The sequence below is a fragment of the Aethina tumida genome, chromosome 1 (genome assembly GCF_024364675.1).
Source record: "Aethina tumida isolate Nest 87 chromosome 1, icAetTumi1.1, whole genome shotgun sequence".
NCBI lineage: Eukaryota > Metazoa > Arthropoda > Insecta > Coleoptera > Nitidulidae > Aethina > Aethina tumida.
The window spans coordinates 51,349,233-51,364,036 of record NC_065435.1 but is presented as its reverse complement, the minus strand read 5'-3'; the positions used below and the strand labels follow the sequence as shown (position 1 = coordinate 51,364,036).

The window sequence follows — 14,804 nt, the reverse complement described above, 5'->3', positions numbered from 1 at the left end:
AAAAATACAAATAGTTTATACGTTTATATTTACCGATTCCAGAAAAAATCTTTCTTTTTTTTTAATTAAATTATTATGTGTTTTTTAGGATAATTAGAAAGCAAACATTTTTACGTAAAAATACACATAGTTTATACGTTTATATTTACCGTTTCCAGGAAAAAATAATGATGATCCATTATCATTATTATTATTATTATTATTACTATTATTATTATTATTATTGTTGTGATGAGTTAATTTCGTGGAGTATAAATAAGTATAAACATTACATATGTGTATAAATTTTAGAATTTTGTAAACTAAAATATTTTATTAATGAACAACATTTTTTAACTTATTTTAGTAACATTCTTCCTTTTGTACGTGCATAAATAGAGCTGCATCTGCAATAATTGTAATTGAGAAATTAAAACCACATGTTATTTTATGTCAAAATACATGTTACAGGTATCTTTCTGTCTTTATGGAACAACGCTACCTAGCGATATTCAAAAATATTATTAGTTGAAGCACTTCACAATTTAATCAGATTCTTTAAAAAATGGCGCCACCTGGTTTTAAGAATTCAATGAGAATGTTTTCTGCAATTATGAAACTAATTTAAAATAAAAAATGGAATTCATCGTAAATATTAACCGACTTGTTGCTCCAAAAATCTTTTTGCATAAAGCATTAGTCCCCATGGTTTATAGCACGCTGTTTCCAGCATACTTTAATTCAATTTACGTCTTCAGCTCAGAATAATTTTATGAAATTAAAAAATGCGTAAAACCATCAAGAATATGAATCATGTATAACATATAATAAAAAAATAGGAAACATTTAATTTTTTTTTAATATACACGTGTAAACTGGGAATTTCAAAGCAAGACATTAAATGTAATTTCAAATTATTTAAATTTCACCAAAATTGCATCTAAAAATATTCATATTATTTAAACAAAGTGTAACAAAATATCTGTTGCGTATCTATTATAAGTTGCGTGGTTAGTTGTTAGATCAATAAACACACCATGCATTCGTAGTTTCACTTGACGACTAATGTCATTTATTTTATTATCTTTATAAGTTAAGCTATAAGCAAAAAAATGGCTGATCCAAAAGATGAAGGCCATAAAGTTGGTTTCGCCGAAGTAGCTATAACACGTTCGTTCGTATTGGAGGAGGAGGAACACTCACTGGAGGAGCACAAAGACGAACTGGAAGAATATCTGGAAACCATACATAGCGTTTTGCCGGAAGAAGAGGATTTCATATACAAATACATACAAGATTATGAAGAAGAATACGAACAAGTATACGAAGAAGAATATGAACACGAAGAACCAGAGCCGTTCTCCGTCTTTACCAGACTAGACAAGCCGCGTGTACTTCCTGAGCCAATTCCACTTACCACCGATCGCATCAAGAAGATCGAGAATGAACTCAATTTGATCAAGTTGTGCTGGCCAAAGATTGACCATGTGTTTTTCGAGGGCATGTCCGATTTTCCCCGGAACTATTACGAAAATACGGATAAGGAAAAAGTGGTTCTTACTTATGCCGAGAACTTCCGCCGACAGTTTTCTTACAAATATCCAGATAGAAAGCCACTCTTTCTGGCCGCCGACAACGAATGTGGAATGCAGGTCTCGACGAACATGTAGTTTTTATGTGCGCATTTTACATAGATTTTTATTCATTTCAGAAAATGGTGTGTACTACAGTAAGACCTACAGCTGTTGCGTATCCCCAAATTAGCTTCTGGAAAGATTGCTTAAAGTTTGTTAACGACTTCATTTTATACGAAAACCTCGAGGAGCCCACAAATCTGGTGAGTACGAATTTATTCATGGTTTTATTTCGGGATTTCACGGAAAATTTATTTAAAAACATACCAATATAAATAAAGTAATACAAGTTGGTAGAGGTAGGGTGTTTTTTATCAAAACCATTTATTATACGGTTTCCTATGTTTTCTTATCAGAGCTGATTTGTCATATGAATATATTAGACATTTTATTATTAAAAAGTGTATGTCGAAAATTTATTTGTGCCGTTATTAACGGGCGAAAATTGATTGGACGAGGGGCCTTCGACCAAAAACGACGCCGGTAAAGTTGCCGGTGCCGACCCTGGTGACGGAACGGAGCGGCGTCGGTCGGGCGCGAGATGCCGCGATCCGGCCCCGCGAGGGCTCTCCGTCCCTTGCCCCCCGCACACCCGAAACCGTCCCGGCCGAACCCTCCCCCAAACGGTCCCTTTCTCACGTCCGTCCGTCCGCCGTCACGCACACACACACACAGAGAGATCGTTGGGGCCCCTAAATTGCCACCCCCCCGGGGGACCTGGGGGCCGTCGGACGAGCGGACCGCGTTCGGAATTTACGGCGGCATCTAATTATCGACGGCGCACCAAGACACAACGGCGGTCCGCGGCGGACACCGACTACATTCTACCACCGGAGGTTTCTAAATGTTTCACTGCAATTACCGGTTAATATCGTGATTGTTTATTGATGTTTTAACTTAAAAAATTAAACGCTCGGATTAGGAAATTCCATAATGGCAATTTGCGAAATTATCTGCACAATGAATTTGATTACATTTTAAGCCAACATTATATCAACTGATGGCTTGGACATTTTAATAAATGCAGTCAACATTAATGATTACATATTTTTTCTGAATTTTAAGTAAACATTATTTTGACTGATAGCAAGGATGATGGTTATGATGCTTATATCTTATTTCTGATGTTTAATAAACAAATATCATATTAATTGTTAATTAGATTTTATAAATTTAACCAATGTTGATGATTATTTCTTCTTATGATTTTAACACATTTTAAGAAAATAATATATTGATTTATCATGTCATACTATAATATTTTAAGTAAATACTAAATTGATAGCTAATAGATTTTAATAAATTTAAACAACATCAATGATTATCTCCTTTGTTATTATGTTGGTTAATGGGTAGAGGATTCCAATAAATATAGCCAACATTGATGATTATATCTTCTTTCTCAATTTAAGATATTTTAAGCAATTAATATATTGATTGTTATCTATGATATTTTAATAACTTTAAACAACATTGATAATGATAACTTCTTTCTGAATTTAACACATTTTAAACCAACATTTAATTGGTTGATGGAGAAGAGATCCTAATAAAATTAACTTAACTTATGTTGAAGATTATATCTTCTTTCTGAATTCAGGGTATTTTAAGCGAACATTATATTCGTTAATAGCTAGGAATTTTAATAAATATAGCTAACATTGATGATTATATCTTCTTATGATTTTAACACATTTTAAGCAAATATTATATTGATTGTTATCTAGGGGATTTTAATAAATTTAACCAACATTGATGATTATCTCTTCTTTCTGGATTTACCACATTTTATGCAAATATTATATTGTTTGATAACTAGAATATTATAATAAAATTGACTATTGATGATGAATATATCTTCCATCTGAATTTAACGTATTTTAAACCAATATATTATTGGTTGATACCTAAGAGATTCTAGTAAAATTAACAAAAGTTGGTGATTATATATCTTCTTTCTTTCTGAATTCGAGATATTTTAAGCGAACATTATATTGTTTAATAGCTAGGGAATTCTAATAAATATAGCCAACTTTGATGATTATATCTTCTTAGGATTTTAACACATTTTGAGCAATGATTGTTATCTAGAAGATTTTAATAAATTTTACCAACGTTGATGATTATATGTTCTCTCTTAATTTAACAGATTTTATGCAAATATTATTTTGTTTTACAACTAGAATATTCTAATAAAATTGATCAGTGTTGATGATTATATCTTCTATTTGAATTTAACGCATTTTAAACCAATATTTTATTGGTTGATGCCTAAGAGATTCTAATAAAATTAACAAAAGTTGGTGATTTTATCTTCTTCTTCTGAATTCAAAGTATTTTAATCGAACATTTTATTGATTAATAGCTAGAGAATTCTAATACATATAGTCAACGTTGATAATTATATCTTCTTAGGATTTTAACACATTTTGAGCAAACACTATATTGATTGTTATCTAGGGGATTTTAATATATTTAACCAACGTTGATGATTATCTTTTCTTTCTGAATTTACCACATTTTGTGTAAATGTTATATTGCTTGCTAACTAAAATATTCTAATAAAATTGACAATCGTTGATGATTATATCTTATATCTGAATTTAACGCATTTTAAACCAATATTTTTTTGTTGATGCCTAAGAGATTCTAATAAAATTAATAAAAGTTGATGATTTTATCTTCTTCCTGAATTCAAAGTATTTTAATCGAACATTTTATTGGTTAATAGCTAGGGAATTCTAATAAATGTAGCCAACGTTGATAATTATCTTCTTAGGATTTTAACACATTTTGATTAAATACTATATTGAATGTTATCTAGGGGATTTTAATATATTTAACCAACGTTGATGATTATCTTTTCTTTCTGAATTTACCACATTTTGTGTAAATGTTATATTGCTTGCTAACTAAAATATTCTAATAAAATTGACAATCGTTGATGATTATATCTTATATCTGAATTTAACGCATTTTAAACCAATATTTTATTGGTTGATGCCTAAGAGATTCTAATAAAATTAACAAAAGTTGGTAATTTTATTTTCTTCCTGAATTCAAAGTATTTTAATCGAACATTTTATTGGTTAATAGCTAGGGAATTCTAATAAATATAACCAACGTTGATAATTATATCTTCTTAGGATTTTAACACATTTTGAGCAAATACTATATTGATTGTTATCTAGGGGATTTTAATGTATTTAACTAACGTTGATGATTATCTCTTCTTTCTGAATTTACCACATTTTATATAAATATTATATTACTTGCTAACTAGAATATTCTAATAAAATTGACTATTGTTGATGATTATATCTTATATCTGAATTTAACGCATTTTAAACCAATTTTTAATTGTTGATGTCTAAGAGATTCTAATAGAATTAACAAGTTAGGATTATAGCTTCTTCCTGAATTCAAGGTATTTTAAACATTATATTGGTTTAATAGCTATGGAATTATAATAAATATAGCTAACATTGGTGATTATATCTTCTTATGATTTTAACACATTTTAAGCAAATTATATTATTTTACAACTAGAAGATTCTAATAAAATTAACCAGTGTTGATGATTATATATTCTATTTAAAATTAATGCATCTTTGACCAACTTTTATTGGTTGATAGTTACGAAATTCTAACAAAGTTAATCAAAATTGGTGATTATATCTTCCTTCTGAATTCAAGATATTGTAAGCGAACATTATATTGGTTTATAGTAGGAAATTCTAATAAATATAGCCAAAGTTGATAATTATATCTTCTTATGAATTTAACACATTTTGAGCAAATATTGTATTAATTGTTATCTATGGGATTTTAATAAATTTAATTAACGTTGATTTCTAATAAAATTAACCAACTTTATGATTATATATTCTTTTTGAATTCAAGATATTTTAGCAAACATATTGATTCTAATAAATTTAATGAATTTCAAAATCTAATATATTTTAAGCATTATATTGGTTAAAATCTAGGGAGTTCTAATGAATATGGCAGCATTGATGATTATATCTTTGTTCAAAATTTAATACATTTTAAGCACACGGTGTATGAATTATTGATAACTAGAAAGAGATAGATAAAAAAGAAGAATCTGTGAGTTAAGAAAAAATTACGAGTACTTTCAAATAGCGTTAAAAAAATATATGTATATGCATAAGTTATTGGATATTAAGATAACGAGCATTCTCATATGTCTGTTAGAATTTGAAATTGGCTATTAGAAATTTTGGCATTTGATTCATAAACGGAATACAGAGCAATTTTGCAAAGCTTAAATAAGTCTGATTTATCCTTTGCTGACTAATTAAACTTATGTACACATTTCCTTTGACAAAACGTATCATCGATTCACCGAATATCCAATTCCCGAGTACCCATGAAAATCATTGATCGTGGTTAAAGACTCAAAACGATGACCCGCAGTGACCGAATGCGGTTAATCGCGATTAGCAGAATCGATTAATCTGAACCGGCCGGACGTAATCGAATTCGCTGGAAACGTTGGCGGCACGGCTCTTACTTTTCCACGTTCCGATCTTCGGATGGCAGACAATCCCGGCACGTTTTTCTTGAGCGGGTGCACCATCTGCAAGCCACATTAGGGAGAGAGGTTGACCGTTCCGTAACGGATTTCCAATTAAGCGGGTCCCGGGTACGATCCGTGTGTGTGTGTGTATGTGTGTTGTGTGTGTGTGTGTGTGTGTGTGTGTTTACGGCCCTCGCAACACGGCATCTAATTATCGACGCCGCGCCACTCACTCACTCACTCGCCGACCCACAACGACAGACCGACGGACGGACGGGCCGACCATCGCCTCGAACGCACAGTGATCGTCGTTCCGATGCGACGATTGACAAAATCGGCTTCGGAGATTCGTATCTTACAATTAGTCACTGGAAAGATTTGATTGATATTTATTGTTTTTGGTTTGTCCCTCCATTCTTTTATAGAAAATTATATTTAATTAAAATATACAATACAATTTTAAATTTAGTTTTGTTCATATCAATGATGGGGATTAATGTTTTAATGTTATTCGACACAATTTCCAATTTTAATACAATATACTGTGCCTTTTTTATTATAAATTATAATTTACTGCTTATAATTTATAATTAATTAAAAATCTTGTAAAAAACAAATAAGAATATAATATAAACAAATAATAATAGATTTATGCCATTATCCATCATTTTTTTTACAGAAACTATAAATTAATTCATAATTTCCATAACAGTAATGGACATGGACATTTTAATATTATTTTTTCACAATATTGTAGACTTTTTTAATTTTTATATTAAATTATGAATTAAGATTTTCTTCTTATAATTTAAATGAAATATCTTCTCGTTTATCACCAAAAATCTAACAAATTTTATCAACGATTAAACATTAAAAAAGAAAAAATGTTCATATGTCTATCAATAATAAGAAGCTGATTATTGGAAATAAATTTTTAATTATATAGTATTTTTGTCTATATCCCTTGAATTCTAATTTCTTTGTTTATAACTATAGTTTTTTACAAATAATAGATTTATGCCATTGTCCATCATTAAATTTTTTACAGAAACTATAAATTAATCCATAATTTCCACAACAGTAGTGGACATGGATATTTTAATATTATTTTTTCACAATATTGTAGACTTTTTTAATTTTTGTATTAAATTATGAATTAAGATTTTCTGCCTATATTTTCAATGAAATATCTTCTCGTTTATCACTAAAAATCTAACAAATTTTATTAACAATGAAACATTAAAAAAGAAAAAATGTGCATATGCCTATCAATAATATGAAGTTGATTATTGGAAATAAATTTTTAATTATGTAGTATTTTTGTCTATATCCATTTTTAGACGTTCAATCACACACTTGAATTCTTATATCTTTCTTTATAACTATGGTTTTTCACAAATAATAGATTTATACCATTTTCCAGCATTAAGTCTTTTACAGAAAGTATTAGTTGTTGACAGTAGTGAACATGGATATTTTAGTGTTATTTTTTCACTGTTTCAAATGTTTACTGATATTGCAATTTTTTTAATTTTTATATTATATTATCAATTACAATTTCCTGCATATAATTTGTATGAAATATCGCCTCATTCATCACTAAAAATCTAACAATATTTATCAACAATTAGGCTTTAAAAAGATGTTTTCTTAGGAAAATATTTATATTCATATCAATAATATGGAGCCAATATCAGATTGATCTTTATAACATTAAGGATAATGTTCTTTTTTTACACAATTTATTGTGGCCCTTTTAAATTTTTGTAATATTTTATGAACTATAATTTTAATGAAATGTAGTCTTATCTATTACTAAAAGTCTAACAATATTGATCAACAATTAGTATTTAAGTTTTTTTAGGAAAATGCTCATATGCATATCAATAATATTAAGCCGATTATTGGCAACATATTTTTAATAGTATTTTTGTCTCTGCGTTTTATTAATTTTAAATGTTCCCATATACATTTCAACACCGGCATGTTTGTTTATAACTATATATTTTTTCACAGATTATCGAAATCAGTAAGTTTTTTATAGATAGATAATATAAGTTAATCTAAAATTACTATCATAATAATATTCAACTTCAGTCTTTCTAATTTTTACACAATTTTTAATTTCCACTTTATATATAATAATTTACTGTTTATAAATGACTCCATTATTTGGAATCTTTTTTATAAAATCAAATAACAATGAAATAATTCTGTATATATATAACAATCAAACTAACAAATATATTATTTACTATTATGAAGTTTTTTTTTGCTCTGCTTAAAACGATACTCTTTCAAATTTTTACATAATTTATTGTGACTTGTTATAATTTCTTTATTATAAGATATAATTTACTGAATGTTGAAGCGTCTTTGTTGACACAAAGAATAATGAAATTGTTAAATTTTCTTCTAAAAATATAATAATATTTATCAACAATGAACAAAATTTTCAATTGTTGTACATTATTTTTTCTCTGTGATTTTTCAAATGTTCACATGTTTGTTTATACTATATTTTTCCATCACCATCATTCATTATCAGTATTTTATATAAATTATAAATTAATTAATTTATAATCACCCATTTCCTTTGAGTTATCGATGTTCGATTGTATTTTAATGTTATTTGACACTTTTTAATGGGACATTTTTTAATTTCCGTATTATAAGTTATAATTTAGTGCGTATAATTTACAAATACAATGTTTCAAACATAACAATATTACAGGGTACATTCTAATGTGTAATATGTAATACGTGACAATATTTATCAAGACTTCAAAAAAGATTTTTGAAAAATTTCATATTAGTAGTAGTATTTTGATCCCTGTGATTTTTTATGGTATCCAACCCACGCTTTAGCTCCTGTCTCATTGTTTATGTTTATAATTTTTTCGCAGATCGACATTATTCGTCAGTAAGTGTTGGCCGATTCCGTTTTCGCATGGAAATTTGTTTGGCTAACCGATTACGGTTGTTTGTGGACGTGACGTCGATAATCGGTATTGGATGACTGTGCGTGAACCCAGAGGCAGAGGGAATCGGGTGGTGGACGTGTGCGGACGGACGGACGGACGACGGCGGGGCGAGGGGGCGGGACGGGGAGGAGGACGCGGCGGCGACGGTTGATCGCGGATCGCGCGGTCCGTCGACCGCCCGCGCCCCCTCGGTCCCCCTCACGCCCGTTCGCCGCCCGACCCTTCCCTCGCAATCCTCGTCCGTCGCCCCGCCGGTCCCCTCCGCACACCCGCCGCGTGTCCTTCCCAGAATCCGCGCCGCGTTTCTTATCACCCTCCCCGGGGCCCCGGGGGAGCGGCGGACAGATAAATGCGGGCCTCTCTAATCTCGCAGCCGACGAGACATCCGCGAAGAACACGCGGACCCAAATCGAATCGAGAGGCGGTTTCGAAAGCGGTCAACGTCATGCGACCAACGTTTCGGGAAACCCAATTCCAAGGCCTCATTTCGATGGCCCACCGTTTTATTTTCGTGCGACCGGCCGCAGAAAATAGCTAATTAACTTTCAGAACTTGATGACGTCACGTGGTCGCATACGATAGAAAAAAAGCACACACAGACACACATGTATGTGCATTACTTTGGTAATTGAACAATGTTCAATAATTAAATTAGTATCGGTTCAGCTGCATTGATGTATAATTTGATTAACTAAATATGTACGTACTTTAATATCTTTGCAAAAAGCTTCCATTACCCCAAATTGTTTTGCGTCAACACAATGCAAAATAATATTTAGTTGGGATTATTTATATTTCTAGTTTTACAAGTTTTATTATTTGTTCTAAGTGACGTTGGATTAGCCTTTAACCCCTTTCGTATCGGTTTTTTTCCTGCGCTGAAAATTCGGTACTTCTGAATCGTTTTAATTACTCAAAGCGATTACAACAACGTAGTTACACTATTATTTATTTATGACTGCAAGAACATGACAATGCAGACTGACTAATACGCAATCCTTCTCTTATATCTAACAAACGATGACAATGTGCCATCGATTACAGGACCCTTGAATCATAGAATTATGTATGGAAAGTAATACATGTACAAATAACACTGATTCAGTTCAAAAAGAATCGTTAATTAAACAGATTTATGAATAATTCGCAAACCAAATATAAGATAATTAATAGATAGGGTATATGTGTTAATCAGTCACTAACGGGCTGACTGACCCCATATTCGATATGACATAAAATGCGAAATTATTATTATTATTTTAAAAAAAGGGGGTAGAAGTGTAACTACTAGAATATAATTAGGCATTGTTATAATGAAGATACAAACAAAATAAACATGTATTTTCATAAAATAAAATATAGGTAAATTTTTTAAATATGTCAAATATATATAAAATGTACGTACGAAAAATGTTATATATTATACACAGATGTAATCAATGGAAATAGATCATTTTGTTTAAATAAGTGTCTATTTTACTTTGATTTTGCGTTCAGCTTTCTTTGAGTCTTCACAGAAGCAATAAACCTCTCATAAGAAGATTATTCTCATCAGTCAATTGGATGATCAATGAGAACGAATTGACTTTCTGTACATTTATATCATCAGATTGTAATGAATTCTTCTACATTTTTAATAGATACTACCCTCTATTGCATTTTAAATTAGTTGTTCTTCAACTATATCATGCCTCCTACACTTTCTGGATCAATAGTTCTTAATCATTCGGTGATTTTTCACTTATGGCACATATTTTTTTTGAGGCCCTGACCTTCGTCATCTGATTTTTTTAGATTTGTGATTTTTTCTATTATATTTTTCAAGTTTATTGTGTGTAGCTCCAAACACAAGAATATATTAAAATAAGTGATCAATAATATCTGGTTGTTCAGATTGTTGAGACAGAAGAACATTGTTTTTGGCATGTATTATTTTCACTTTCGGATTACAGATAAATATTTAAATTTATGAATCTTAGTAATTAATGTTAAAAATTTAATTTATTGGACTGCAATTATTATTAATAGTCAACTGTCTATATTCCTAACAGACTTTTAAGAGACATCCTATATATCAATAAAATCGATATTTTAAATTTTCAGATGTATCACCTCTACTCCTCTCTAATGCTCCTTGGATTAGTTGTTCTTCAACAAATCATTGACAAACTATGTTTCCTCCATTCTGGATCAATAGTTATTAATGATTTAGTGATTTTTTCACTTATGGCACTATTTTTTGTGGCTCTGATCTTCATCATTTAACTCTTTTTTATTTGTGATTTTTTCTATTATCTTTTTCAAGTATATTGTACGTAGCATAAAAAAAGATTAAAATAAGTAATATCTGCTTGTTCATATTGTTGAGACATGTTGTATTATCTTCACACCCGGATTACAGAAGCGAAATCACAAAAATGCTGAATAATACAAATATGTGAATTACTAGTACCGAAGTTATACTATATTATGATATTTATATCAAAATAAATATCATAATTCGTGATATATATATTGAGTTACCAAAATATTATTTCGTGTTGAAGCCGTACATTTGAGTAACTCGGTAATTCCCCTACTGAAATATTTATGCAGATTGTTTTAAAGGGTTTTATCGAGAATTTAATAGCTGTTTACTAAGCAGATAATTGAAATAAAATAACGCAGGTTAAAATTGGTTCAATAAAGCTTCAATTTGTATTTATATTTGTATGAGAACTACTTTTATTTTAATTACTTTACTAATTATTTTGACAAAAAATTATTTTTTATATTATTCATCTATATAGTTTTAATATTTTTTCAGGAACGAAAATATCCGAAATATACATACATGTTTCTTAAATGGAGATTATCTTTGCTTATTCTTTCCTTAGTGACATAACTTCCAATACTGCTGAAAATCTTAATACCAAAATGTCCAGTGAATAAAAATAAACCTCTTAGAGGCCAATTTGTAAAGCGTAAGCGTAAGTAACACTTTATTCGACTTGTTACAAACACACCTGTTTAAAAAAGAAATTAATTCGAATTACTGTCATTAAATCCTGAAGTGATCATAATTGTAATGAACGAGGTTAAGAATAATTTTGTAATACAACAAACAAAATTGTGAGACAAATATCATAAGTACAGACCTTTGAAAAAGTATTATTTGGTATTTCAATTAAGTCCACTACTACTGACATTAATGCTGAAAAACTATATATTTTTAATTTTTTTTGTAAATTGTTGATTAAATTGTTTTATATGACATAATTGTAACATTGCAGAAGTAAGATAACTGGAAAGATATATTTTTTTTTTATTTCGAATAATTTTCTGTTTTCTATTTCTATCATGTTGCTACATAGATTTTTGGTCATAATTGCAATAAAATTTTAGACAAATAACTAAATTCATTAATCTCATTAAATAATGCTAAAAAATTGATTTTTTGACTGCATTATTATTTTTAATTGCCAAAATAGCCCTGTTGATGTTGTTATCCGCTTTTTAAGAGATCAATAAATCTGATATTTAAATTTTCAATTGTATCATGTTGTTCACGGTCGCCGAGTTAATTTAGCCAGAGCTTCGCACAACAAAGTTCACATTTAAAAATGTAGCTTTCCATGAAACTCGAGGTGGGCACAATAAAAAAGGGCTTTGTTCCAGTAAACAGTGCAGATGGGCACGTGTCAGTTTCGGGCACGGTCACCGAGGCCTCGACATCCGTACGCCGGGTACGAGAACGCGTGTGACGCGTCCAAGACAAAGCGTTCGGAGGAGAGCGGCGAGATAAATTTTCAATTAGGGCCGCGGCGGCGGGATATCGATTGGCCGAGGAAGAGGTGACCAGAGAGGACGCGTGTTCCGTGGGCTAGAGACGGGGGAGTGTTGGGAGGTAGAGGGGGGGTGGTTCGGTGAGGTCGGTTGGGGACGGAGGGTCGGTCGGCGGCCGCTTGGGACGGCTCGGGACAAATTGGGACGGTTGGGAAGCGGGCGGGCGGGCACCGCGATCGCGATAGCCGCGGGAAACGCGTCCGTGGGAATTCGCCACCGCGGAGGACCGGGCCGCACGGCTCTCTCCCCCAATCCGAACCGACCGACCCCCCACGTCACCGCGTTTCGCTCTTATCGATCCCAACGAATACAGGGTGATCCTTCGCGAAACGCGATCCCTGCCATCCCACGATCGTGTGGCCGTTTCTTCGGCGAGGGGGAATGCCGACCGGCCTTGGGACAAATTAATCATTAATTGCCCACTTTTATATTCTTAATAATTCCCGTAGACGACACACGCCGGGCGGCCGAGTTTCGAAATGTTGATAAATGAGCCCTCAATCAATTTTCTTGTTGTTATTTTAATTATATCCAAAATTCGGAATTACAAATTTCCATCAAATAATTCATAATTATCTAAGTAATTTACCAGAATATAAAATGTAAATATGCCAGCAAAAAGTTGAAAAATTAATTACTAATTCATTCTTAAAACTACTTAAAATTGCTTAATCTCTGTTAATTAGAGGAGATTCAATTAAATAGGGATTATACGCATTCACAAACACATTCAGAACCTGGATTATAGTGTTTGTTTTTAAAATATTTATAACTGAAGAAGAAAATTTATATATTATACAGACAATAAGCGATTATATTAAAATTCTCTCATTTCCATTTTAAATTAAAAACTGTATCAAATTGTTAGGTATTATATGATCATCTTGTTAAGATGTATAAGGAAATTTTAAGATAAAATTGCGTCAACAAATTTAGAACATTTAAGACTATAATTTAATTTTTATTTTATATACATATATTGTAACTTATTGATATATTGAGGTAAAAATTAAATTTAATTAGGTACTTTATATTATAATACATAATCAATGTTTAAGCAATATATTTAGGTTTTTATAAGTAAATTTTTAAATTAAAAACTATAACACATCGTCAGAAATGTAATTCGTATTTGAATATGCATCAGTAGGAGTACCTGATTAAAATGCCACCCATAAGGAAATTTTATGGGAAAGCTTCGTCTACAAATTTAGAATATTTAAATACTTACATATACAGAAATTAGCAAATGAAATTATTATTCAGTAGTTAAATGTATTATTATATTTATACATAATTACTTTTTTCATTAATTAATTGTTATTTTTTACAGGTAAAATGAACTCTGTAATTGCATAAAATTGTTACGAACTTCATATTTCAATGTATGTACGAGAACGAATTATCTGATCATCTTATTAAGATGCGTCCAATAAGGAAAATTTATGAGAAAGTTGCGTCTACAAATTTAGAATATTTATATGCTTACCTTTACGACTCTCTATAAAAATATTATATATTACATACGTCTACAGAAATTGGCGAGAGAAAAAGTCTTAAAAAACTTATTGATACGCGAGTCAAATTTAATTGTATTATTAAATTTAATTAGTTATTTTACACATAATTAATATTCACTATTTAATTTATAACTTTTTTAACAATTTATCTTATACACAATTTTATATTAAATTAGGTTCTTTGATCAATATTTGAATGTCTCCCAAGACGAGTACATCATTTTATTAAGATACTTTCAGTAAGGAAATATGAGAAATATGCGTCTACAAATTTAGAATATTTAAATACCGACTTTTGAGTCTTTGTATCAAAATAATA

The 14,804-nt window shown here is 30.5% G+C and overlaps 1 protein-coding gene across 1 annotated transcript in view; it reads left to right on the top strand.

The window, feature by feature from the left end:
* The first annotated feature begins 1,091 nt into the window (after positions 1-1,091).
* The window catches only part of LOC109595144 (dynein regulatory complex subunit 7), a 74,206-nt gene continuing 60,493 nt past the window's right edge, over positions 1,092-14,804 (top strand). Inside the window, exons 1-2 of the mRNA XM_020010440.2 lie at positions 1,092-1,631; positions 1,691-1,816. Of these exons, the coding sequence (XP_019865999.1) occupies positions 1,092-1,631; positions 1,691-1,816 (666 nt within the window). The remainder of the gene's footprint in view (positions 1,632-1,690; positions 1,817-14,804) is intronic.